General features: G+C 49.9%; 2 protein-coding genes across 2 annotated transcripts in view; one reads left to right on the plus strand and one right to left on the minus strand.

The window, feature by feature from the left end:
* SATB2 (SATB homeobox 2) overlaps positions 1 to 3,334 on the minus strand; it is a 131,743-nt gene extending 128,409 nt beyond the window's left edge. Inside the window, exon 1 of the mRNA XM_064433990.1 lies at positions 2,519 to 3,334. The gene's annotated coding sequence lies outside the window, so the exon portion shown is untranslated. The remainder of the gene's footprint in view (positions 1 to 2,518) is intronic.
* LOC135308704 (RNA-binding protein MEX3D-like) lies at positions 1,103 to 3,370 on the plus strand. The gene is made up of 2 exons (XM_064433995.1): positions 1,103 to 1,942; positions 2,060 to 3,370. Exon 1 carries the CDS (start codon positions 1,304 to 1,306, stop codon positions 1,886 to 1,888), a length of 585 nt encoding a protein of 194 aa, XP_064290065.1. The 5' UTR covers positions 1,103 to 1,303; the 3' UTR covers positions 1,889 to 1,942; positions 2,060 to 3,370.
* The last annotated feature ends 20,029 nt before the right edge of the window (positions 3,371 to 23,399 follow it).

A 23,399-nucleotide genomic window follows, 5' to 3' on the forward strand; every position in this document is an offset into this window, starting at 1 on the left:
AGAGCAGAGAAACGGTTATTAGTTGCGTTGAGTCATCGAGGCAAAGTGAGTCCTTTTTGGGGTTGTCCTTGCTTTCGGGTTTGGTGTATGTGCACGCCTGTGTGTGTGTCTGCCTGTCTGTCTGCGCGGCGTTCCCGTCCCAGGGCTGTGCATCCCAAACATCGCCACCCCTCCTCGCCTTGACACCCCTCCCCCTCCCCGCCCCCCCGCAAAAATCAAGTCTCGCTGCTACCTCGGAATCGGGCACAGACGGGCACGCAGCAGCCCACCTCCTCCCGGCCCGGCCCGCCCCGCCGAGCCCCGGCCCCGCTGCGCGCACGGGTGGGAGGCAGAAACCCACCTGGCAGGAAATTAAAGACCAATAAATAAATAATACATCTCGCACGCGAAAAAGGAGCGCAGTGCCGCGCGTAGGGAGGGCAGGCTGGGTGGGGAAGGGGAAGCGTGGCAGGACGACGCGGTGGTGACAGGAGAGCCCCAGGGCAGAAAGGCGCAAGGGCAGGGGCAGTCGGGCTGGGGGAGGGCTGAGAGGGAAGGAGAGGAGGAGGAGCCGGGAGAAGGGGAAGGGCGGGGGGGCGGATGGCGGGGAAGTGGGAGTTGGGGGACACCGGGCCGACCGAGGAGGAGCAAAGCTGCCACCGGCATTCAGTCTACACGCCCGGCTTGGTCCGATGCAGCCCGTGCGACCTCGCCGCGTCCTGCCACCCGCCCCCCACCCCCGTCCCCCTGGGAACCGACCGACGGCGGGGATCCTCCCGCAACCTCTCTCCGCCGGGGCGAGGCCACAGTAACTTTTCGCGGTGCGGTGGGGGCTGCCGCCCCGAGGGCCGGTCGCGCTTCCTCCAGGCCTCCGAGAGCCAGCGACCGGCCCCAGGTAGGGCCCCGCCGTCGCCCTGTTCTCCGCGCCCGGCTCCAGGCAGTTACCGGGGTGGTCCTGAATAATTGATGGCGGGGGCCACGAGAAGGTGACAAGCGGGCAGGGAAGCGCTACTGCTGCCGCCGCTAAATTATTTAATAGCGGAGCTCCGGGTAGAGCAATGACAGCGCTACCGAAGTGCAGCCAGTGGTGCGGGCAAAGCTCCGGCCGGGAAGTCGCAGCGGGGCGGGATCGAGCCCCTCACCAGTCCCAGGGCGGCGAGCGGTCACCCGGCAGGCAGGCAGTCCCCTCTCTCTCTGATGCAAGGTGCACCGCGCCGCTCCCCGGGGCCGGCGGCGGCGTGGGAGCGTCTCCCGGCGGGGCCATGCCCCGCGGGCGCCCCGAGGACCCGCAGCGCCCCCTGCCCGGCCCGGGGGGCGCGGGGGAATGAGCCGGCGGCCCCGCGCCGCCGAGCCCTCGCCGCCCGCCCGGCGGCGGAACGAGACCCACGTTAAGGTGGACCGAGGGAATCCCTTCAGGCGGAGGGGCGCGGGCGGCGGACGGGCGGCGGGGAATGAGCCGGCGGCGGTGGGCACCCAAAGTGCCCCGACGCCCCCCTCCTCCACCTCCCCCGCCGCCCGTCCGCGGCTGGCTCCCTGCGCGGCGCCGCCCTCCCTGCCGTGCTCCCTTAAGAGCTCTGTCTTTTACGGTGGCGCCGGAGGGTCAAAAAAAAGGGGGGTTAGTGGGGAGCGGAGCCCCCCGTCCGGGCACGGTGATACTGGGGACCTGCGGGAGCATCACGGCCACCGGGCAGGCCTGGTGACAAATCTGCGTTCTTCCCGTAAGCGCCTGGGGACAGCAGGGCGGGCAGCCGTGGTTGCCCCGAGCCCGCATGCAGCCGTCCCAGTGCTGCCTCGGGGTTTGGAGGAGGGTCAGGTCCCCACAGGCGATCGGCTGCCGCCGGTACCGCTGCGCCCTCCTTCCCTCCGAGCAGCAGTGACAGCCCACCCGAGCGCTCGGGTGTCCCGGTGAGCTCCGGGCCGCCCATGAAAATAGTGCCAGGAGAAGCAGCGGATCTCGGGCAGGGTAAGAGAAATCAGCCCTTCGTTCCACATCCGACCTCCGGGCCGGCCCCGAAAAGCAGTGCCAAGTGCGGCTTTCCCCGCCTCGGCCGAAGCACTCGTGTCTCTCCCGCCTCGGCAGGGGCAGGGGCACCCGCCGCCGAAGTCTGGACGCGGTGCCAGCCTTGCCCCGGGACAGCAAGCCCGGGTGGGAGCCGCGTCCCATCGCCGGCTGAAGTCGGGGGGAGCCGGAGAAGATACGGGGAGCAGCGGAAGGCCGAGGGCGGGGGGCCGGGATGCCGCCAGGGCCGGGGCTCCGGGAGCGGTCGGAGAAGCGAGCGGCGGTGCCGGGAACGCGCAGGCTGCGGACGAGAGAGCGCGGCGGCTGCCCCAACCAGGTCTCTTGCTTTCCCTCTCAGAAACGAGCCTCAAAGTTTGGAGAACTCTCTGTTTTCTTTTTAAATAACGCGATCTAACTTTTGTCCCTTGCCCCCCACCCCCCCAATTTTAAAAAGCTCAGCAGTATAGAAGTTAACGTTCTTACATGGAAGTTAACGTTTTCTACCAGCTATTGAATAATTGAATAATGTTTTGTTCTTACCTTTGATGTTGAACTACGAATGCCCGCGGATCAATGGCCAGAAAGTTAGAAGAATTGGTGATTTAGGACTTCAGTACTTCTGGAAAAAAAAATGCCAATGGTTTAGCCAGGATCTTCCCTGTCTGATTCGTTACTATTATTATATCTGATGATGTGGATGGATGGAGAGACTCAATCCAAGCCCATTAATGAGGTATTTTATAAACACCACCGTCTGAAGATCTTCATTTACATTTTGTCAGTGATCCTTTCCTTAACAGCGGAGACGTGTGGCGACAGCGCGATTACAGGACTTTAGTAAAGCTCCTATAAGAGTACAACTGGCTTGTTAATCGATTAATATTTTATTAAGTGTAAATATTTTATAAAGTTTTTAGGAAAACTATCGATTCTAAATTATTAAACTAGTCAGAAGGGCATTTGAATAATGCATACAATTAAATACATTTAAATATATATGTAGCGATTGCTTCATTTGCAATGAATCCCCTGCACCTTTCTCTTGCTTTCGTTTTTTTCTCCACGGGCAGCTGGTTTCTCATTTCCGCGTTCACTGGAATATCACGATTACCGAATATGTGTTTGGTCCGTATTTATAAACTGAATGTTTACATAAAATACTCCGAGAAAATAACTTTGAAATCAGAAGCCGTAATGATTTGAAAATTTTGACGCGGAAGCAAAGGGGCTTGTTAGTGAAACCGAGGGAAACGTAACCGAGTTCGTATAAATGTTGTTGGGTAACTTCTGTTTTGTAAACATCACTTAATTTATGAAATATGATGATTTTATGAAGTATGATGCTTATTTTTCTTTTACATATTTTTTCCCAATAAAAGACTTTTCTCTCTGTTTCGAATTACAAACGCTTTTTTTCCCCAACTGCATGATTTTCATATGTCCCTATTTCCACTAGAAAGAAAATATTATTATTTCCCATTGCTTTCCTCACATGTCTTCAATGTCGCAATTTAAAAACCACTGTTTTTTAAAAATATTAATAATATTAATAACCTATTTTTCTTTTTCTAACATGAACTCCGGTACGAGAATTTTCTGCTCTCTCATTCTGACGGGAGCAGGAGTGGATGCGCTCCGCGTGCCCAGCGCTCCTTGTTACTGAAGTTTGTGGAGCCCTTCAGTCGTTGATTACCAAAAAATTTTGAACAAAAACACCTCCTTGGAAAGGTTTGGTTTTCATTAACTACCGCTTTTAAAGCCAAAACGCATGGAAGCGATCTCTGTGCCCACACAGGCTTCAGAGGCGGGCGGCTGCAGCCGGGGCTGCCGCGACCTCCCGGGCCTCGGCTGCCCGCGATGCCGCCCCCCGGGCCGGGCAGCTCTCGGCCTACGGAGCCGGGCCGAGAGCCGGCCCCCGTGGCTCACCCCGAGGCAGGATCCGCCGGGCGTTCTCCTTGTCTGCTGCTTTCTCCCCCTTCCACCCGGTATTTCCCAGGGGCTGCGGCTCCCGCGGGACGACAGCCTCCCCGCGGGGCTCGGCCGGGGCTGAGCGCTGTGGCCCGGGCCGAGGCGAGCTCCCCGGCGCCGCACGCTGGGGTCCCGGGGACACTGACCCACCGCCCGCGGGCACCGCCTCCAAGCGCAGAGGAGCCGGGCTGCCACAAGGGCACAGTGGCCGGCGGGCTGGGAGCGGGATGGCCCCCAGCACCGGCGAGGCAGCTCTGGGTCCCTTCGGGTTGGCGGCTGTAGTCCGCACTGCCAGCACGCCGGGTCAGGAGGAGAGAGGAGAGGGGAGAGCGGATCCCGCAGGCGAGGGCTCCGGTCTCTGCGCTTGGCTCGGGCTCCATCGCGGCGGGAGCCGAGCCCGCGGATGCTCCTGCGGGCCGCGGCCGGGACCACCCGCCCGACCCGTCCCGGCGCCTTCGCCTTTGCACAGCGCCATCGCGCGGGCACTGGCGCCGGCGCAGCCCGAGGCGGCCGCTGCTCTCGCCCGCCCGCGGCCCCGGCGGCGCGGAAACGGCGCAGCACCTGCCGCGGGCCGAGCGGGCCCCTCCCGCCGCCCTCCGCTGCGCCCTCGGCCCTTGCAGCGCCGCTCCGCCCTGCCACCTTGCCCGCCGCGCCATATGCCCTCGAGGCTCCGACACCCTCTCCCGTCCCGCGGCCCGGCCCGGGCAGAGCGGCGGCCCAGGCAAACCGGCGATGGGCAGCGCGTAAGGACCGACCTCCTGCCCAGCCGCGCCTTATTGGCGCTCCCCTCGCGGCCCGGGAAAGGCGCTGGGCAGCCGAGGAGCCAGGCCGCCGCTGCGGGGTGGCCCCGCCATCGAGCGCTCGCTGTCGGGGACGAGCCATCTAACCCTGCCGCCGTAGGAGGGGTTCTCGTCCCTCCGCATTACCGCGATCCCTCTTTCCCTCTTTCGGCGGCAGGTTCACGAGGGGAAGCCGAAATGAAACGAAAATGTCCTTGAGCCCAATAGCGGGAGGAGCCCGGCTCTGCCCGCATCACTTCGAGGGGAAAGCTCTGGCTCCAGCCGACAGTGCCGGCGGGAGCACGGCACCGGCCACCGTCCTTTCCCGGCCACAAGCCGCTGCTTTCCCCCTGCAACTCAAGCCTAAAACGGCGGCTGTCCGGAGGGGGAGAGCGGCGGCTGCTGGGGCCGCCTGGCAAGTCCCCCAGCTCCGCGGCATAACGCCTCGGCCCCGCGGGAGCTGGCTCTGCATCCCCTCAACACCGCCGGCTGCCTCCAGCCCCTTCGGGATCCACGCGGCTCGTTCGTGCTGTGCCAATGGAATAACAAAAATAATTTTTAAAAAACCAAACCCAAAGCGTCTTCACGTCGTCCGAGCTCCGACCAAAGGGTTTCGGGACAGCAGTATCTCTGCAGACCTACCCGCGCTTCCATCCTTCCCCCCAGTGGTTTTATTAATGAGCTGTTAACGCTGGTTTATACGGAGAAGTAGCTGCGGACAGCACAGAAGCAATCGCTACAGCCAGATGTACACAGGGAAGGGAGCGACTCGGCCGGATCCGAGTAGCACGTAATAAACAATTAGACCGTATTTCGGTGCCCAGGAGGCAGCCCAGCCCCGGCCGAGCAGGCGCAGGGAGCGGGGCTCACCGGCAGGCCGGGCCGGCTGGACGCCCGGTGCGGAGCTGAGCTGGCCGCTGCCGGAGTCCTGCTAGGTCTCTCCTGCCCTCCGGCTCCCTACTACCTTCTGCCGCTTCTCCGTGTTCCTCATACACGTCTCCAGATCTTGGCTTTCCCCCTTGGCCCTGGGCTTGCGTTTCCCCGCAATCACACGCTGCAATGCTAACCGCAAGGGAATTCCTCCGTGAGATATCAAGCTCATCGACCCACCTCACCTTAACAGACTTCGAGATTCTTCAGTATTGCATGGCTTCTTTAAAATAGTTCTGTTTAGATTTGTAAACTGTCAAGAGCAGAGAGCACAGACCGAAGCGCGTTTGTGCCCTGTGGCTCTTTTCCTTCAAATTAGCAGCTTATAGCTGGAAATGAAGGAAGAGTTTTGCCACCTTCGTTGCAATTAAGGAAAGTTCCCTAGATCCGAGAGAGAAGTAACTAACAAGCCCCTCCACCCGAGCACCAACTGCGGCTGCTCGTTCGCCGCAGCCTGAGGCCACTCCGGTGCCGCTTGCCCCAGGCCGGGCGGTGTCCCCCGCTTCACCCCGAGGTGGCCGCTCCGAGCGGCGCCAGCACGGGAAACGAGCGTTCCGCCTGCCGCGCACTGCCCGAGCTGCGGCGTGAACGAATGCGGGAAGGGGCTGCAGCACAGAGCCGCCACCCTCGGCGCGGGAGCCAGCCCAGCCCCTGCCTTTACACCCCTAATGTGCCTAAGGGACGCGGCGTTCCGGGGAAACACGCTCTTCCCTTCCAACCCCGCTCTCGCCCGGGGTGAGAACGAGTGACGGCGGGGCTCTGCAGGACATGCCGAGCGTGCAGGGCTGAGGACTCGTACCCCGAGGCACGAACCATTTTATTACAACGATTTACGTAAATTAGCAAGATAGCATCCTTGCTGTCCCGCCAGGCTCCGACATAGAAGCAAAATATCACCCGCCCAGGTTGGACACCATTGCCTCACAAGGGCTCAAGCGTTCTCCGAGTTCCTACGGCCGGAGGAGACCACATGAGAGTACAGACCTCAACAGAACCAGGAGGACAGAGCTGACTCCGAGCTCCCTCCCCATGAGCTTCCCAACGGGCTGAGCTCAGCCCTAGCCCCGCCGCTCAGGACGCGGTGCTCATTAGCGACTGTCCTTTGCACAGAGCAGGGTGCTGTTTTCGTCCCAGATCCAAACTTTTTCTCTCAACAGATACTCTCATCTGCGTACGCCCGTTTTAATTAAAACTTCAGAAAACGCGTAGGGAGAAGCCGCTGCTCTGCGGCACAAGGCAGCAGTTCCCGCCGGCTCCTACCACGCGAAATGGTGCTCAGGGAGCAGAGTCGCGGTGGGACCGCACGGGGCCCGGTGCCGGCCCCCAGCTCCCCCCTCGCTCCCCGCCGTCAGGCTGAAGCCAAAGGCAGGGCAGCCTGTGACAAAACAGCCCGGCCGGCAGCTGGGGTGCCTGGCTGAAGGCTTAGAGTTTTCTGTGCGAGTAACTGAAGGCTGCGGATCTGCTTAGGAAAAAAGGGGCAGACAGTGAAGGGGATTTCGAGTGAAGATAAACAACAGGGGTTTATTGAACTATAAAGGCTGCAAACGCCTTTGAACAAATTAAGGAAACGCATCCTAATACACACGAGCCGCAAATATCCCGTAGCCTGCTGGCTCCTGCAAGAAGGTAGATCAGATCCTCCCGGCTGCGCCACGAACCTGGCATGTCCCTGGCGGAATCACCGCAAATGGAAAGCTGACAGGGAAATTCTCAGTCTGTTTAGGCTTTCGCAAGCCCTGTACTGCTACCTACGGGGCTCAGCAAGGCATTCTCTGCAGAGGAGTCACACATGGGGCCCAAGGGTAGGAAAGGGCCAAATCCTGTCGCTTTTCCTCCTGCAAACAATCCTATCATCTTTCCCTGCGACCTCAAAACTTTGCCAGGCAATATGCGCCAACACTTAAAAATATTTTCGGGGCTTGAGTTCGTACTTGGCCCGTGAAAGGGCCCCTTCGGGGTTCGGGGATGTCTGCCCGCTCCCAGCACCTTAAAGGGTGGCCAAAAATTGTCCCGCAGCCCGAGGCAGCCCCGGTAGCCTTGCCGAGGCGGCGTCCTTCAACCTCGATGCTGAGGAACGAGGCAGATAGCGGGGCAGCTGGGAACTGGGGGACGCTACCCTGAGCCTGCCCGCCTTGAACCGCCGGGCTCCGCGGAGCTGATCCCCTCTAATTCCACAGTCTCTGACAAGGCTGTCTCCATGCCACCCCTGCCCCGCTCCTGAGGAGCAAGCAGGGCGCGGAAGGGGCCGGAAGCAAGTGCTCGGCGGCCGGCGGGGGCTGCCACCTCCCAGCCCCGCAGTACGGCCTCAGCCGCCGTGGCCTCGGTAGCTGCGCGGCCACCGCGCCCAGGCAAGGCACCGCTGTCAAGGAGCGAGAGCAATCCCACCTAAAGTCTCTTCTTCCTCCAGCCCTTGCGTTCCCCCGGCCGCCCTGCCCCCTCTCCCCCCCGCCCCCCGCCGCCGGAGGGGCCGCCGGCCTGCGCGCAGCCAGCGCGCTCCCGTGACAAATTTCAGGTTTGTAAAAGGACGGGTGAGAGTTATCCACCGTTTGAAATCCCATTATAAAACCAGAGCAGACGCAGTGCTCGTGTGCTTCCCGTCACGGAATCGCTCCAACTAAATCAGCATCTAACAAGAGAGTTTGTCCCCAGTGGGGACAGCAGCTCTCACTTACTCTGTTCCGTGAACCGCTGCACTTCTGCCCCAGGAAGAGCCCTTCAGCCACACCGTCTCTGCGGGAAGACACTTATTTCCTCCTTGCCAGCGTTTCGCTGGGATCCAGAAGCCCCCCGGCTCCCCGGCCGGCCGAACGGGCCCGCGCCGCTGCCCCTCGCAGGGGTCCCAAGCCCCCGCAACCTCCCACCCCCGAAAGACGAAACGCTCCAAGATCTCTGCGCTTTGTCAACGCAACGAAGTATTTGACAGTCACAATTACCTGTAAATATTCTGATCGTTTTGTATACGGGACACTTTTTGCCTTAAGCCTGGCAAGCCTCACACTAGCGGAACTGCCACACTACCGCAACTTCACCGCGGCAGACGGCAGAATTCCGCGCTCCGCTCTCGGCACTGAGTGCGATCTTTCTCGGTACCGCAGAATGCAGGAGCGAGCGAGAGATCTACCGCTTCCCTCTCTCCACACCCTGAAGCGCAACAGCTAAACAGTCAATTTGAAACGCTAACATTTAGGCGAGAATTCAAATCAGTCACAGGAAAAAAAAAAAAAGGATGCCTGTTATCAAATCATGCTTTCGGACAGAATAAACGGGTTCACTCGCTGGCAGATAAGGTTTTCTAATATATTGGCATCCGCAGTTTAAGAAAAAAAATAATCATAAGGTCTGAGATGGTCACTACTAGCTAAACTGCGAGATTTCATAATCGGTCTTCCCATTTTCCACTACAACCTCTCCCTTCCCTACCCATCACATCACAATGGTTAGCAGCGCGGAATTACCTGTCTGCTTCTTTGTGTCTCCTTCAGTAAAGAAGGTAAAAGTCACTTTACCTATTAGCTTGTATAAGTAATAAAGAGGTGGTAACTTGGAGCTACCACATTTTGAAGATTGTGTCACATGCTTTAGCATAAATAAGGGTGTTATAGCCCTAGCGATTACTGGATCAATTCACTTGTGCGACAACCCATGGCGCCTTTGGTTCTTAGCAGGTATTTGTTCTGTCCCTGGGGATAGTTCTGCACATCCCTCCTCGCTAGGACGGACATAAACAACGGCAGCCTCCCCATTCCGAGGCGTCTTTGCGCGCGTTTACCGGGGAAAGCCTGTTCGTTAGCGCCTTCACTTTGTATCAACCTATTTTGAACGAGATACGGCGGGATTTCTCGGGCTGCAGCATCTCCCTCCGCAGCCAGGACAAGGCGGAGTTGCAGAGGTTCCCGTGCGTGCTCTCACTCAAGAGGGGGCCATGGCGTGCGGCTTTTTAGTCTCCCCTCACACAAAAAGGACGAATTTGCCCAACTTTCTCAAAGTTTCTCAGCCCTGTGCTTTTCCTAAGTCGCTTTCAAGAGAGCTCGGGCTCCCTGATGGTCAGCCCCGAGGAATTTCACAGAACTGACTCGATCCGACTGAGGGACCGCAAGTGGGCGCCGAGACGCGAGCGGAGCGCACGCCTCGGAGGGGCGAGCTGACGGCACCCCGCGCCCCAGCCCTGCTTGATCCACTCCCAGAGCTCCAGGCACCCAGCGGGCCAGTCTCGAGCCGAGCCGAGTCCTCGACAGCCGGGCGGTGAGACGGGCAGCGATCCCTTCCCAGGCAGTCACTGCTGCTCCTACTGGCGGGAGCCCACAGCCCTGCCGGCTCGCCGCAACGAGAAAGGAGGGGACGCCGAGCTTCGTCAGGCAGCGGACTGACGGGGAAGCCGCCACACAGGTGGAGCCGGGATTCGACTGCTACGATATGGGGGAGAGGATGGACCTGCTCCTGGCCACCCCAGGAGGGAAATGTTAGCAGCATCCCGATTTTGATACTTTTGGCCTCGGCGACTCTCGGCGGCACCGGCGCGACACGAGAGCCCGCGGGAGGCGGCCCAGGGCCGGGCGGCAGGTGCCGCCGAATGTGGCGCGGCCAGAGGCCAGCACGGCGGTACACACGGCTGGAGGAGACTCCGGTCCTTTCGGTGCCGCGGTGACCCTCCGCCCCGCTCGCACTTGGCGTCACCTCTCGGGCAGGAGGAGAGGGTCGGGAGGGGCCCAAGGGCGTGGGCCGGGGCGCGAACATGGCCCGCTGAGAGCCGCTTGCTCTCCCCGTCATTTCCCCCGGACGGGCCGGGCCTGCCGCATCCTTCCCTCGCAGGGCTACGGGACAGGCCCCATGCCCAGCCCTGCAGATAGGTACGCACCTGCGCCTGTGTATGGCCGAAGGGCTGAACCCGGGCACCGAGCAGCCTCCCTAGGCACTCCGCAAATCGCCGAGCACCATCAGGCCCGACCCTGTCAAGTGCCCGGGGCACGGGGCCTTCCCACTCTCCCCGTGTAACTCCCTCTCCCTCGTGTGGACTCTTCCCGGCCTCCCCAAACGTTGTCTCCACTATCACAGCGTGTCGACTCTCCCTGCAAACGCTGATCCTTGTAACTGGGTGGGAGAGTGCGAGCAGCATTGCTAACTCGGACAATTGCCCTCGGCCTCCTCAGCCTGCCTCTAACAGGCTATGTCAGCATCTCTACACCAAAAAGTGGAAGCGGTTTTCCCGGGTTTTCACCGGGTGTTTCCCTCCGATCTGCAGGATATGCAGCTATATCAGCTGGAGAACGGGGTCAGGGGTGCAGGGGCATCGCACTGCCACTCTGCCTTCAAGAAAGATGGAGGCATGGGTGTCTCTGCTACACAACCCGCCCGGGCCCACCGTTTGTCGCCCGTTTGTCCTCTCCCTGCCCATGCCAGAGGTCGTCGGGCCCTGGCCCGCCCCTGTGTCAGCGAGCTGTCAGCAGGAGCCCTGCGGCTTGCAGGCTTCCCAAGATCGCCAAAAGCTGGGAAGCGAGCGCCCTGGGAGCACCTCCCGGCGCATTTGCCTGTGGGGCGCCCACAGACAAACAAGTATTTGCGTACTTCGAAGCGTACGAACCAAACCAGACTCCGGCGGGCCCCGAACACCGGGAGCAGCCCGGCTTGCTCCGGGTGTCCCGGCCGAGCCCGCAGCGGCACGGAGGCTCCCGCTCCCGGCTCCTGCAGCGCTCAGCCCCGCTGCGGCCGTGAGGAGCCGAGCGCAGGCCGGCCCGCCGGGACGGGGCGTTCTCCTCCTCACTGACGAGGACGAGAACCAAATAAATCACTTTCTCAATTTTCACCTTGATTATATGGTCCTGCTTTTATAGGCCTGCCCGGCAGCTTGTGCACACACATTTACACCACTTTAGAAAGCTTCGACAGTAAAAGCCCAACGAACTCCCAGCGCCTGTCCACTCCCACAAAGCAAACAGGGGAGTGCAGCTCTGGGCCGGGCCAGCCCGACCCCGCGGGCTGCACCCTTGATGCCATAAATTTTACCTGTCATATTATCCAGATTCTGTACTGCATCAGTATACAACTCTGAACTTCATATAAAGTGTTAGCAAGTTCTCCTCACAGTTTAGTCAGTCAAAACAAACCTTTTCCAGCCCAAGAACCAAGGACACTGTTGCAGCTTCAGGCTCAAAAAGTACAAACAAAAGCAAACTGGGGAGAGCAATTTGGGAGGATGGGACTTCATACCTGAAGCTCTAATTGGACAATTAACTCCAATATGTAATTGAACCAAAACTTAGAAAAGTGTGAAAATGTGTAATCCGTCGTCCTGTAGCCTCGGCCAGGCTCTTGTACTGCCCAAGATTTATTCTTTTTTAGATCTTTTTAATAAATACCTACTTTATTCCTTTAACACTGTCTAGCCTCTGTTCCAGGTAGCCTCTCGAGGCATCACCCTGAGCCCTGCCACCTCCCCTCTGCTGCCCAACAGCCCTCGGCATCACTGAGACTGTGGGTGGCTTTCAGCTTGGAAAGAGAGAGGAGAGGAAGTCTGAAGTCTATTTATATTAATATATTTTCAATTAAGTCAATGTACAATGCCTGCACAATGTAGCAGACCCTTCCTTTTAACTTTTGCCTCATTTCTGCCAAGACAATTCATTCTCTCTAGCTAAAACAAGCTTCCTGAAGCCTTTACAAAAATTAGAAACAACAGCTAACAAAGAATCAGAATAGGAGGTAGGTTTCATGGGAAACCAGGCATGTAAAGTAACTGTGCAACTGCTAGGCTGGATTTCTCTTTCATATATTCATGACTGATGAATAACACACAATTCATTTCCACAAGTTAAAGATTTAGCCCAGGCTGCAGCTGGCCATCTGAGTGGGCATGTATAGCAGGATAAAGCCATCAAGTGGCAGCGGGGTGGCTTTTCTCTTGGAGATGGCAGTGGGTGCCCCTGGTAGCTTGCAATTCAGTCCCTGCCTCCCAGCTCTGTATAATTGAGGATTTCCTAGGAAGATGGTAAAGGGTCTGAGGAGATATGTGGCGTGTGCCCACTCAGGGGGAGTAAGACTCCAACATTTTTTTACTCTCGAAGCACAAAAAGGGTAGAATATACAATAAAAACCTTTTGGTGACTCCCATTGCAACAAAGAAAAACTATGCTAGTGCCCACAAATTAACAAGATTCTTTCTGAGATAATTTCCACCAATACTTGCAAATAGCACAAGTGACTTTTTCTGTCCCCTCAGTTTCCTGCAAATCAAATCTCACACAGTCATGATACGTTCACAACTCCCTCTAAAAACTTGTGGGTGATGGTTCAAACAAGCAATCATTTAAAATTTACAAGAAAGACCTGAAGTACAGAGGTGAAAGGAATCAGTAAGTTCCTGCCAGCAGTGAGCAATAAGGAGAAGGGTAGAGGAGGGAAATCCTGTCATTTCTCCCCCAGTGTGACCTGCCATAAGAAAAGCTGCAAGATTAACTGTCTCATTAGATAAGAACCAACTGAGAAGGAAAGCAGATACAAATGGGCCACCTGCAGCAAAAAACCTGTCATGACTCATAGTCCCACACCAGACAAAAGCCATGAGAAACCACGTGTCACTATTCCTGGTGTTCATAAACTTCAGTGTTCAAGATGCCAAAAGTGATCATTAGTGATTGTAAGAGATATCAGGGGATACTTGAGATACCCCAGATTTAACTGTGTTTAGAATCCTGGCTCAACTCTTGACTTATGTCCTCCATAATTCAACACCCAACAAAATTTTAGTTGCAGAAAGAGGTATGTTTTTTTTGTGGTTTATGGTTTTTACTTTCCTGCCTTAAGCAACAGCAAAGATAGACAATACTAGGGCAGTTTGCTCCCTTTTCTCTCAGTAGTTCCTGTTCAGCACAAGTTGAAGTTACCACAGTAAATAATTTATCTCTGGGTCAAGGTCATGATCCTGTGTCAGCCTGAACACAGCACTGCCTTTGAAGCCAACAGGAGTCTTACACAGGCACAGTTAAGGGATCATGCTACTAGTTTGTAGTGCAAACTGGAATGTCTTAGAATGAGAAATCATCTAAGATCTGAAGTTATTGTCTTGATACAGCCTATTTGTAAATGGCAAAAAAATTATTGGGACCATGCCTGCTGTTCTCTCTATATTCTCATGAGATCTCTGCTCTAGAAAAAGTGTCTAAAAGTTCTTGGGTAACGGCTGCTTTTAAGCGGTTTCTGTTGTGCTAGAAAAGTAAAATAGTTCAGAGATGCGTTTGGTGTTCCTTATTGCTTTGTAAAAGGTTTTTGTCTGGTTGTTGGGGTTTTTTTTAATAAACAATTAAAAATAGCTTGTCCTCTAAAAAACATGTCTTTTCAAAGCACTAGAACAAGCACGGGAAACAGCCTTTGAAAGAAAAATTACTTTGGACAAGTTTCGAATTTCAAACATAGCCTTTGTTTATATTTCACTGACAAAATGCCTCTCAAATATTCTTTGAAAGGTGATTACATTAGGCAGGGGCTATTTTAGCAATTTCACATCTCATAGCACTATTGTATACAGGGATCTGTCCACCCACTTCCTTTGCTGCAGACACAGCTCCTTGAGCCTCTACTCAGCTATCTTTCATCACTTCTAAAGCCATGAAGACTTTCTTTTCTTGCAAATTGAAGTCAACCTTTTCTGTGCCACGAAGTTTTCTCTAGGACTTCTGGTGGGCTTCACAATTTTGGTTTTTTGGTGATGTTCTGTCTGAAGGTTTATTGCAATACTTTGCTTAGAGTTGGGCAGAAAATGCTTTCCTAGTTTAACGAAGTTTTAGGATAAAAAACCCAATTTCCATTTCAAATATCAACAGAAAGTTAGGTTTTGAGTACTTCATAAGTTTAAGGGAAAAAAATAATTTTCACTGCCAGTCCTTTCGAAATTACATGTCCTTCCTTCCCCATTGAATTTTTCCTGTAATTTAGGAAAAGAGAACAAAGCCCGTCCCGCAAAGGCAGTGCACAGCTATGACAAAGCAGCACATCTAGTTATTCTCACCATCAGCTCAGGTGGTGAAAGCTTCAATACCCATTTGAATTCTAGAGTGACAGGAAAGCTTTTAGTGTTTTTACTTTTTGCATAGTCTCGATACCATCATATTCCAATTTTCTGGCTACACTTGTCCATCTCCACTGCAATAAAAACAAAATTTGTTGACATGTTTGACATTTTAAAATATTCTTTAAATACTTTTAAAACATCTTTATCTAGAGAAATTCTGTAGCAGCTTGAGATCCATCAATGTCAGAAATACCTTGCATTTTCAGGAATGTTCCTAGGCCCCAAAACACAATGGTCTGTGCCACCAGACATTGAAACTGATTCTTGGTATGAGTTTGGAGTTGGCCAACAAGCACTGTCTGAAACAGCTCTTGGCCATATCTCCAGAGTTGTCTGAGGCCAGACTGCAACGTCAATAGGCAGTTCACCTGAGGCTATCTTTTTTTGGTGGACAAGACAGTAGAGCAGGGTCAGTGGAGCAAGGTTGTTGTGGGCAAGTTACAGAACCTCAGTGGCAGAACCATTCTGACACACCAGCAGACTGTGCTTCTGCCAGTCCTGCATAAGAAAAGCAGAGTAGCATGAGGCAAGCATCAGTGCTGGTTTTTGAACTCCAGGCTCCTGCACAGCGTTTAAAAATGCACAGCACAGTGTCATGCATATAAACATATAAACTAGCTGAAGAAGAACAAAAATGTCACCAGACGTGACAAGACAAAGGCTTCATTGGTCTTCACTGCTCTGTCAATGCTCACACAATTCAGAAATCACTTGCAACTACTTACATAATGAGACCTTTTTCATAAACTGATCCCGTACTAAAATTGTCTCAGAGACTTTTGATCTGTTATTTTTCCTATCATACCAGAAGAGACAGACTAATGTGCAAGGCTAAACTTTGCCTTTCAGTGATTTTAAGACCCGATTTACTGAAGGTTTATTGACAATAAATATAGTATTTCCTTTCCTACATTGACAATTGTTACTGTAGAGAGCATTCGAACTTTGAATAAGCATTCAGATTATTCCCTTCTCATTTATTCTGTTTCCAAAATCTGGAATTTTTGCAGATTGATACAAATGAAAACAAACTTGTTGATAAAGTCAACTAGAATTTAGAATAAGGAACACTACCAAAAAGTTTTGCCCAAATTTTCTGTCTTCTGTTGTATTTTGGGCCTCCTTAACTCAATGAGTCATTTCTGTCTAACACAAAAGTACTTTTGCTGTTACTAAATCAAAGGAGTTAATGAGCTGTAGGTATCACCATTTGCACCCCCTTCTACACAGGGAATAGCAGTAGCCAATATCAAAGAGAAGAGGTTTTAAGCAACATTTGTAGACGCATTGACTGCTGTGTCCATCCTTCCTTCCCTCAGCTCATAAACTACAAAGACACCAAACAACGATTATCACTGCAAAAGAAAATAAAAAATAAAAATCAGGTAACCCTGACTACATACAAAGTATCGGGGAGGAGGAAAGGGCATCCTCCACACTATGAAGAAACTCCCACTTGTTTCCTAGTCTTTACCTCAAGATGAATAATGTTCAGCTCTGAATGAACTCAGCCTGGAAGAATGGAGCCTGGGATCCAAGACTTCAAAAGGGTGGCTCTTTGGCAGACACATGCAGAGTTTTATTCCCCTGGACTATTCAGGAGGGTAGTAAGTGAAGGCACTCAGCCACCATTCAGAGAGCACTGTCTCACCATGGTACCTGCCTTGAAGATATCATCAATTTTCTTTTCTGTCCCACTGGCCAAGCTCCAAATCTTGGATAAACTCCCCAGCATTTGTAAGTTTCCAGCATGTGTTCACCTTGACTTTAGATGGATACTATTGTTTTGCTGAATTATTCTCTTGCAGATCCTGCTGCCTTAGGTGTTTGAGGCATTCAGTTTAAACAGGTGGCTATAATTAATTATTCAAAATTATTTTTAGGAATTTGGATTCTTTTTCCTGACAGTGCATTAGTTATAGGCATTGTACAAAAATAAGGCAATTGCATGCTGTTTGGGTTATTTGTGATTAAAAAAACATGCTCCAGCTCATTGTAATGTTTCTGTAGGCTGGCATTCTTTGTGAGAAATTTATTTCTTGTAGCTGCTTTGGGTTTATGTCAGTTGTATATTTTAAGAACAACATCCGCTAAAGCAGTTTCATGTAAAAAATGGAAATATACTTACTTCAAGAAAGTATTTATACTCTCATCTTCTTTCCATTCTCAGTGGGTCTTTAACAAATACTTGGTTGCTAGTGGAAAAAGGTCAAGAAGATTATTAAAAAATAATTGGGGAGTCAACAGATGAGCGTGCTGCAAAGAATTGTTGTTACAAGCAACAGTATGAGGAAATAGGAATAATAACAGAAGAAGCTGAAACACACATAGAGAAACCATTATTCAGAATGCATAATACACTGAATTCTTTAACTTGGAAAGAAGTGGGCTGAATTTAGCCTTCAGTTAAAAAATCTTGAAAAAGAGAAGGCAGTAACCTACAGTGTGCAGGTCAGGAGCCATCAAGTTCCTATACAGCTCCTACACTAGGTGGGAACAATAGGGAAGGTAAAGAGATCTTTCCACTACTGGCCTTTTCCCCATATTTCCCCAGCCAGGTGATGTATTCATAGACAATACCCTTCTAGAGACCACTGTTTCTTCACAATATATTCTAGGCATCACTTTTCATTCTGATGTGATTTTTTTTTCAGTTAAAATGTAACCAAATTAAAATCCAAATTATTTTAAAGCGAAGTTAACAGTTACAAACAAAGAAAGAGGAAAAAACCCACCAAACAAACCAAGCCAAAAAACCCCACAAAAATATTTACTCTTTTATTTTGATATACATCTCGTTTGTAATTAGGCTAACATTCTCCATAAGTTTTATTCCATTTCTTTAACCATCACAAAAATATTTTAATCTGACCTTTTCCTGGGTGGAGTGATTGTTTCCTGAATCACAAAATTTATTATTCTCAAGAAGCAGCCTGAACTAGCAAGGCTGAGCTTAAATAGAGCCCCTGGCCTATGTCTCTGTGTGTTTATGGGCAGGGCATGTAAGAGGAAGCCCTAGGTGAAGCTGATCATGGTCCCTAGACCCTTTTGGCACTCAGGGCCCTGACAATTATTGATCTAGCACTAAACTGAGGAAAAAAGCAGAAAAGTAAAATTGAAAATACGTTTTGGTGTTCTGGAAACAATGTGCACTGTTGCATTCATGGGGTGCTTAGACCAGGTGAGATGTGGAGTGCACGTGCATACTCATGTTGTGCTTGGGTTGAAAGGCACCATCCGATTTATCTTTAGCCTCAGTGTTAATAAATCTACCTGAAGGATTTTCTTTGGTAATGTGAGCACTGGAACTTCATCCCAATAGATAAGAATTGTAGATACTATAGAGGCTGAGCCAGGCTTTGGTCAGTGGTGCATGGTGCCCACTGCAAAACTGAAAATCTGAGATGAAATCCTGTGTCCCTACACTCATGCAAGATTTGCCACTGCTTTCCATGGAGCCAAGATCTTGCCTCAGGCAAAAGCAAAACTGCAGAGGTTACAATATCTGCTCTTCCACTCCAACTCCCAGAAACAAGACCTGCATGGCAGATGTATTATTATTTATTAATATGCAAACTTGCACAAAACTTATAATCTCAAATTATAATTGAGTGCTTTCCTAGTTGAGAAATCACATTTGAAGAGTTTTTCAAATACAGCTTAAACTTTTTTTCTTTCTGGAGTGGAGTAAAATGGTATGTAAAAGTATCAACTCTAAACAGCAAGAACCATTCTTTTCAGATATATTGAACACACACAAGCTTCTGTTGGCAAAATCTGGTCATTGTTACAAAGCAAACCTTACCTGGAGTTGTATAGTGAGTTTGGACTTTCCACCTCAGAAGATGTCTATATTGATTTGTTTATATGGGAAAACATGATTTCTGAAAGAATTATCTAAAAGAGAATATTAGGAATTTGTTGTGGCACAACAGGAGACAAGGATAGATAACATAAGAACTGTGGGATAATTATAAGAAAAATAAAATACATCAGTAGAAACAGATGTATTCACTGCTGAAACTGCATGTGAAAGGTAATTCTACCTTTTGCTTTTCCTTTCTGAATGATGGAAAATCTACTTGTACATTGCCTTGGCACCTGACAACAGTTTTACCAAGGGAAAGATGAGGCTTTAGTCCTTGCTGAGCACTGGCCAGCCTCAGACATGCATGTGTCATGCAGTGCAGTCAGGACAGTCTTGTCCTGCTGTCCTCAGCCTCGTTTGAACTGATTTGTTTTCCTCCCAGACCTGCTGGTCAATTGTTAATTTTAAGACCACGATGAAGCCTGACAGTTGTATCTCATGCACTTATATTTTGCAGAAAATAAAAGCAAGCTCTTATAAATGCTCTGGGAAACCAGTATTCCTCTGTTGCAAACAGGAACTGGGGAAACTGAGTCAACTAACACTTTCAAGGCGGAGATGAACGCCCTCATCTCATGGCCACACACCCCCTTCAGTTCAGAGATGTAAATGCCACTGACAGTAACGTCCTCCAGAGGACCAGTACAGCAGAATTAGAAGGTCACTGAAACAGATGACTTTCCCATCATTTTTCACAGTTGCTTTTTTATTTTTTTAACCTGGCATCTGTTCTCCCATGTGTGCATACATATAAAGGCCGCTAACTCTGGCTGTTTCTTTAGGCACATTTCTGGGATGGGGATGGAAAAGATGTTTTCGTTGGAGAAAAGGACATCAAGATTTGAAGCATCAAACCTTCTCTTGCTTTCAAATGCCTTGAACTGTTGCAGTTACATGACACAGCCAGACAAATGGCTTAGCTGGCTCATGACACTCCTTCAAAGGTGAGAAGGTAATGGCTGAAAAGAGAGTATAAAATTCACAACTTGCAAAGCACCTTTGGGTCTTCAATATACTGTGTACATCATTTGTACACATGTTTGTGAGATGGGGGAGGCAGGCCTGGGAGAGATATAGAACAAGTAGGATTATAATTAAACCTAAAAACTAATAAGGTGAAAGATCTATAGGAAGCTAATATCACCTTGTAGTTTCACAAGTTATTTTTAAGGACTGTCTAAAATCAGTGAGAATTTGATTGTGGCATTCACAGCTGTGATACTAATCAGTGGGCTCAGCTACAACACAAACCTGGCCTCAGGTTGATATTGATTGAACATCTATTCAATCAATAAAAAACCATAACCCATTCCTTTATTTCATCTAGTCTCAGAGTCTGCTGTCGCACACATTACATCTGAATAAACTGCAGCTTATGCTGTTTGCAGCAGGAATGACTCAATACACAAAGAATAGTGTGGTTCTACCACCTTTTCCAAACTCTGGGCTGTGCCCTGGTGCTGCTGTGCTAACCAGCAGGGTCAGATTCTGAATGAAAAATTCTTCTGATAAGAGCTTGACAAATGACAAACATTTTCCTCCTAGTCAAAACTTGCAGCAAAAGGGGGTGGGGGAAATGGGACCAGTAAAGAGTATTTGCATAGCAGCAAGAACTCAGTATCTGTGGCTTTTGGGCCTTGGGACCAGGAATTTACAACCTGGGCTGCTTTTGGATTGCATGACAAGGCCCTGAATTTGGATTTAGTTCCAGCAGGCTAATTAAGATATGCATGATAATCCAAAGAGGTATGAAAAAAGGTCTTTAATTAGGCAAACAGAGTACTAATTTTTTAAACTTCACTCCAAGTCACTTCAGTGTCCAAAGAGCTTACTCTCTTATAAAACTAACACATAAAAATCAGCAACTTTTACAAAGTATACTTGATCTGAACAAAATTAAGAAAGATACAAAATGAGAGAAGATATAAAAGAGAAACAGAATAAAGGCTGCTATTCCTCCTTCTCTTTTGTGAATATAGCTTATAGTTTTTTATTCATATCAGTTCTGTGCACCTCATGAAATGAAATTAAGTTGGTAGAATACAGAGAATGAAGAACACAACAGCTTGACTTTCCTGTGAAAGTGCAGGCATGTACATACCAGAGTGTCCATTCCCACACACAGGAGCCGTCACAGGGAAGGGGGAGAAGCAAGGGCTGTGAGCAGGACTGCTACTGGGCAGGGGGCATCCTTGTCCTCACTCTTACCAAAATTCAAGTATTTATTCAAAGCCTGATGCTTTGAGACACCCTTCTTTAATCCTGCAATATAAATCAGAAAGTTGAAGTTCTGACACCCAGAGAAAGAACGAGTAGGGAATAAGGGCAGGTTTAAATGGGAAGATTAGGTTAAAGCACAGGCAGGCATGCCCTTTTTTAATTTCCAGGAGTTTTGGCTTTATAGCAAACATTTTAAAAGGCTATTACTAAAAGCAAGAGAAAAGTACCTTCAATTCTGGAAAACGAAATAGGGCAAACAACTCAAGACAATCTGGATTTCCTTTCAGAACTAAGATGCATGGGGTGTCTCCCTATAGAAACAAACAATGGATAAATATGATGGACAAATATTTTTATGGAAGCACTGTCTATATAGCACTGATGAAGCCCTCCATTTTACATCCCAGTAACAAGGATGTATTCCAGAGGAAGGTATTCTAGAGACTGCTGTTGAGTCTGCCCTGGAATGCCTTTGTGTAGCAAAGCAAATGATTGCCCTGAGGGGATTTTCCCACTGCTCATAAAAAATGTCACAGCCTAGCCTTGTCCCATCTGTACTGTGCTTTCTCAGGGCAACATCAGTGCAACCCATTTGGAGAAGCCTGTGCTGTAAATAGTAATGTTTAAATGTTACACAGAACAGTGGCAATTTTTTTTCCCACTTAAAATGCTAAGAAATGAATGTATTAAAAGCAGAGCACAACGTGGTGTTTTACCAATAAAAACATAGCAGGGCCAGATCAGCAAAGATTCAGAGCCTATCTTCACTTGAAGGGAAAGGTTCAGGAAAACAGGGAATTGACAGGAGAAATGATGAGTGTACTTTGCACATACTCACACAAACCCCACAGCTTCTACTAGAATTGCAGCCAGTAACTCTGCCCTGCCTGGCCCACCTTGTTTCCTTACTGGCTGTAGGGAGATCTGAGGTTTGGCACAAGAAGTACTTCCAGCAAGAGAGGTCTAGGATGTGGTAGGGTCCAGGCACACCTACATGAGTGCTCCATGGTGTCTCTGCCACCAAACCCACTGGATCTAAAGTGTAAGAGCAAAATAAGTTTGGGTCTGTGATGTCTCTTCACTTCCAGCAAACGCTGGAGTGCAGCTTAAGGCTTTCTCTTAGAACAGACTGTAGAATATGGATGCAAATTTAGTATGTCTGAAAAGGAGAATAAACTCAAAGCTGTACAGCACTCCCAGGATGACATGAGAGGCCAAGATCCTCATCAGGCCTCCCTTTTAGACTAAGAGAAGCCTTGAAATGGGAAATAGGAAACTGTTTCCTCACAAAACCTTCCAGGTCTATCTATTGGCTAAAGCATTACTCCTACATATAATCTGCAAGGCAGCATGGTTCCCTCCATCACAGAGTGTCCCAGCCCTGCACTGGGCACACAGAAAAACCCATATGCCCATGCAACTTTCTAATTTGTAGTGGCACTTAACAAGCCAAACATGCCCACAGCTATCAGAGGAGCAGCCTACCAGAGCAAAACCACTATTCTAATATTTACAATTGACTGCTTGCTACAATTGCATAGTGGCTGCCAGGAGGCTTAAGAGGTGGCAAGAACAAGGCAATAGTCATAGGTCAAAATATCAGTAAGGGAGATAATGAGGGATTATTTGTTTTATATCCTTTGACTTAAATCTTTTAATTCCCTCCTTCCCATACAACACAATGCTGTTCATGAATCTCACCACAGTCATCTTAGAGATTTCCACTGAACTTCTACAAACATTTCCTCACAGTGTGTCCATTTAGATACAAAATTGTTTAAGTGAAATGTGACGTACAAAACGGACTTGTGCTTTTGACAAAGTAGAGGTAAGTCCCTACCTTTTGCCCCAATTAATTCAACAAACTTCTTGTTAGTAGGCAAATCAATCTGTACTTGCCAGACTTGGATCTGTGAATCTCCAAGGTAAAACTTTTTGATTTAGCAATCAAAAACCTCGGGGAATACAGAGACTAAAATACATACTCTCTCATTCTTGGGCCCCTTTTTGCCTAGTCTGAAATCCCTGTTTGTCTCTTACTGTCTGCATAAGAGGATGGAAATCCCTGCAGAAAAAGAAAATGGGCAGAACTGGAAACAATGGATGCTGACAAGCACACTATCATTATAGGTATTTATGTGCTGAGCATCAAATTGATAGTACCTTCATTTGTAACTTTTGCTCATCTGTTCACTATTATTAAATGAGCTCAGAAACCAGAGGAGATTTGAGAGCGACAGAGTGTAATTACACACTTTAGAAAAAGATATTTTTCATTGTGGTTTTAGAACATAACAACCTATTTAAAAAAAAAAAACCAGCAGAAAGAATGTGGGTATTTCAATTCAGCTACATTGCTGTCCTCAGAGAGCAGATGCATTTAAAAATATCTGGTTTTCACTTTGGTTCTAACTAAATGTATAACAATGCAAAGGCTACTAAAAGCTTTTCCCTTGAAATACCAAACTCTGCTTAATGTAGAATTTTGAAAATCCTGTATTTAAATAGTGATTTTTTTGTGTTGATCAACAATCTAATTATTTTTTATTTTGTTGAGTTATTTATTTGCTTAACATTAATTTCATAACATCCATC

The sequence above is a fragment of the Passer domesticus genome, chromosome 10 (assembly GCF_036417665.1).
Source record: "Passer domesticus isolate bPasDom1 chromosome 10, bPasDom1.hap1, whole genome shotgun sequence".
Classification (NCBI taxonomy): Eukaryota; Metazoa; Chordata; class Aves; order Passeriformes; family Passeridae; genus Passer; species Passer domesticus.

What these genes read in the sequence shown, in the direction of transcription:
- LOC135308704 (XM_064433995.1), top strand. Translation starts at nt 1,304, where the DNA reads ATGAGCCGGCGGCCCCGCGCCGCCGAGCCCTCGCCGCCCGCCCGGCGG.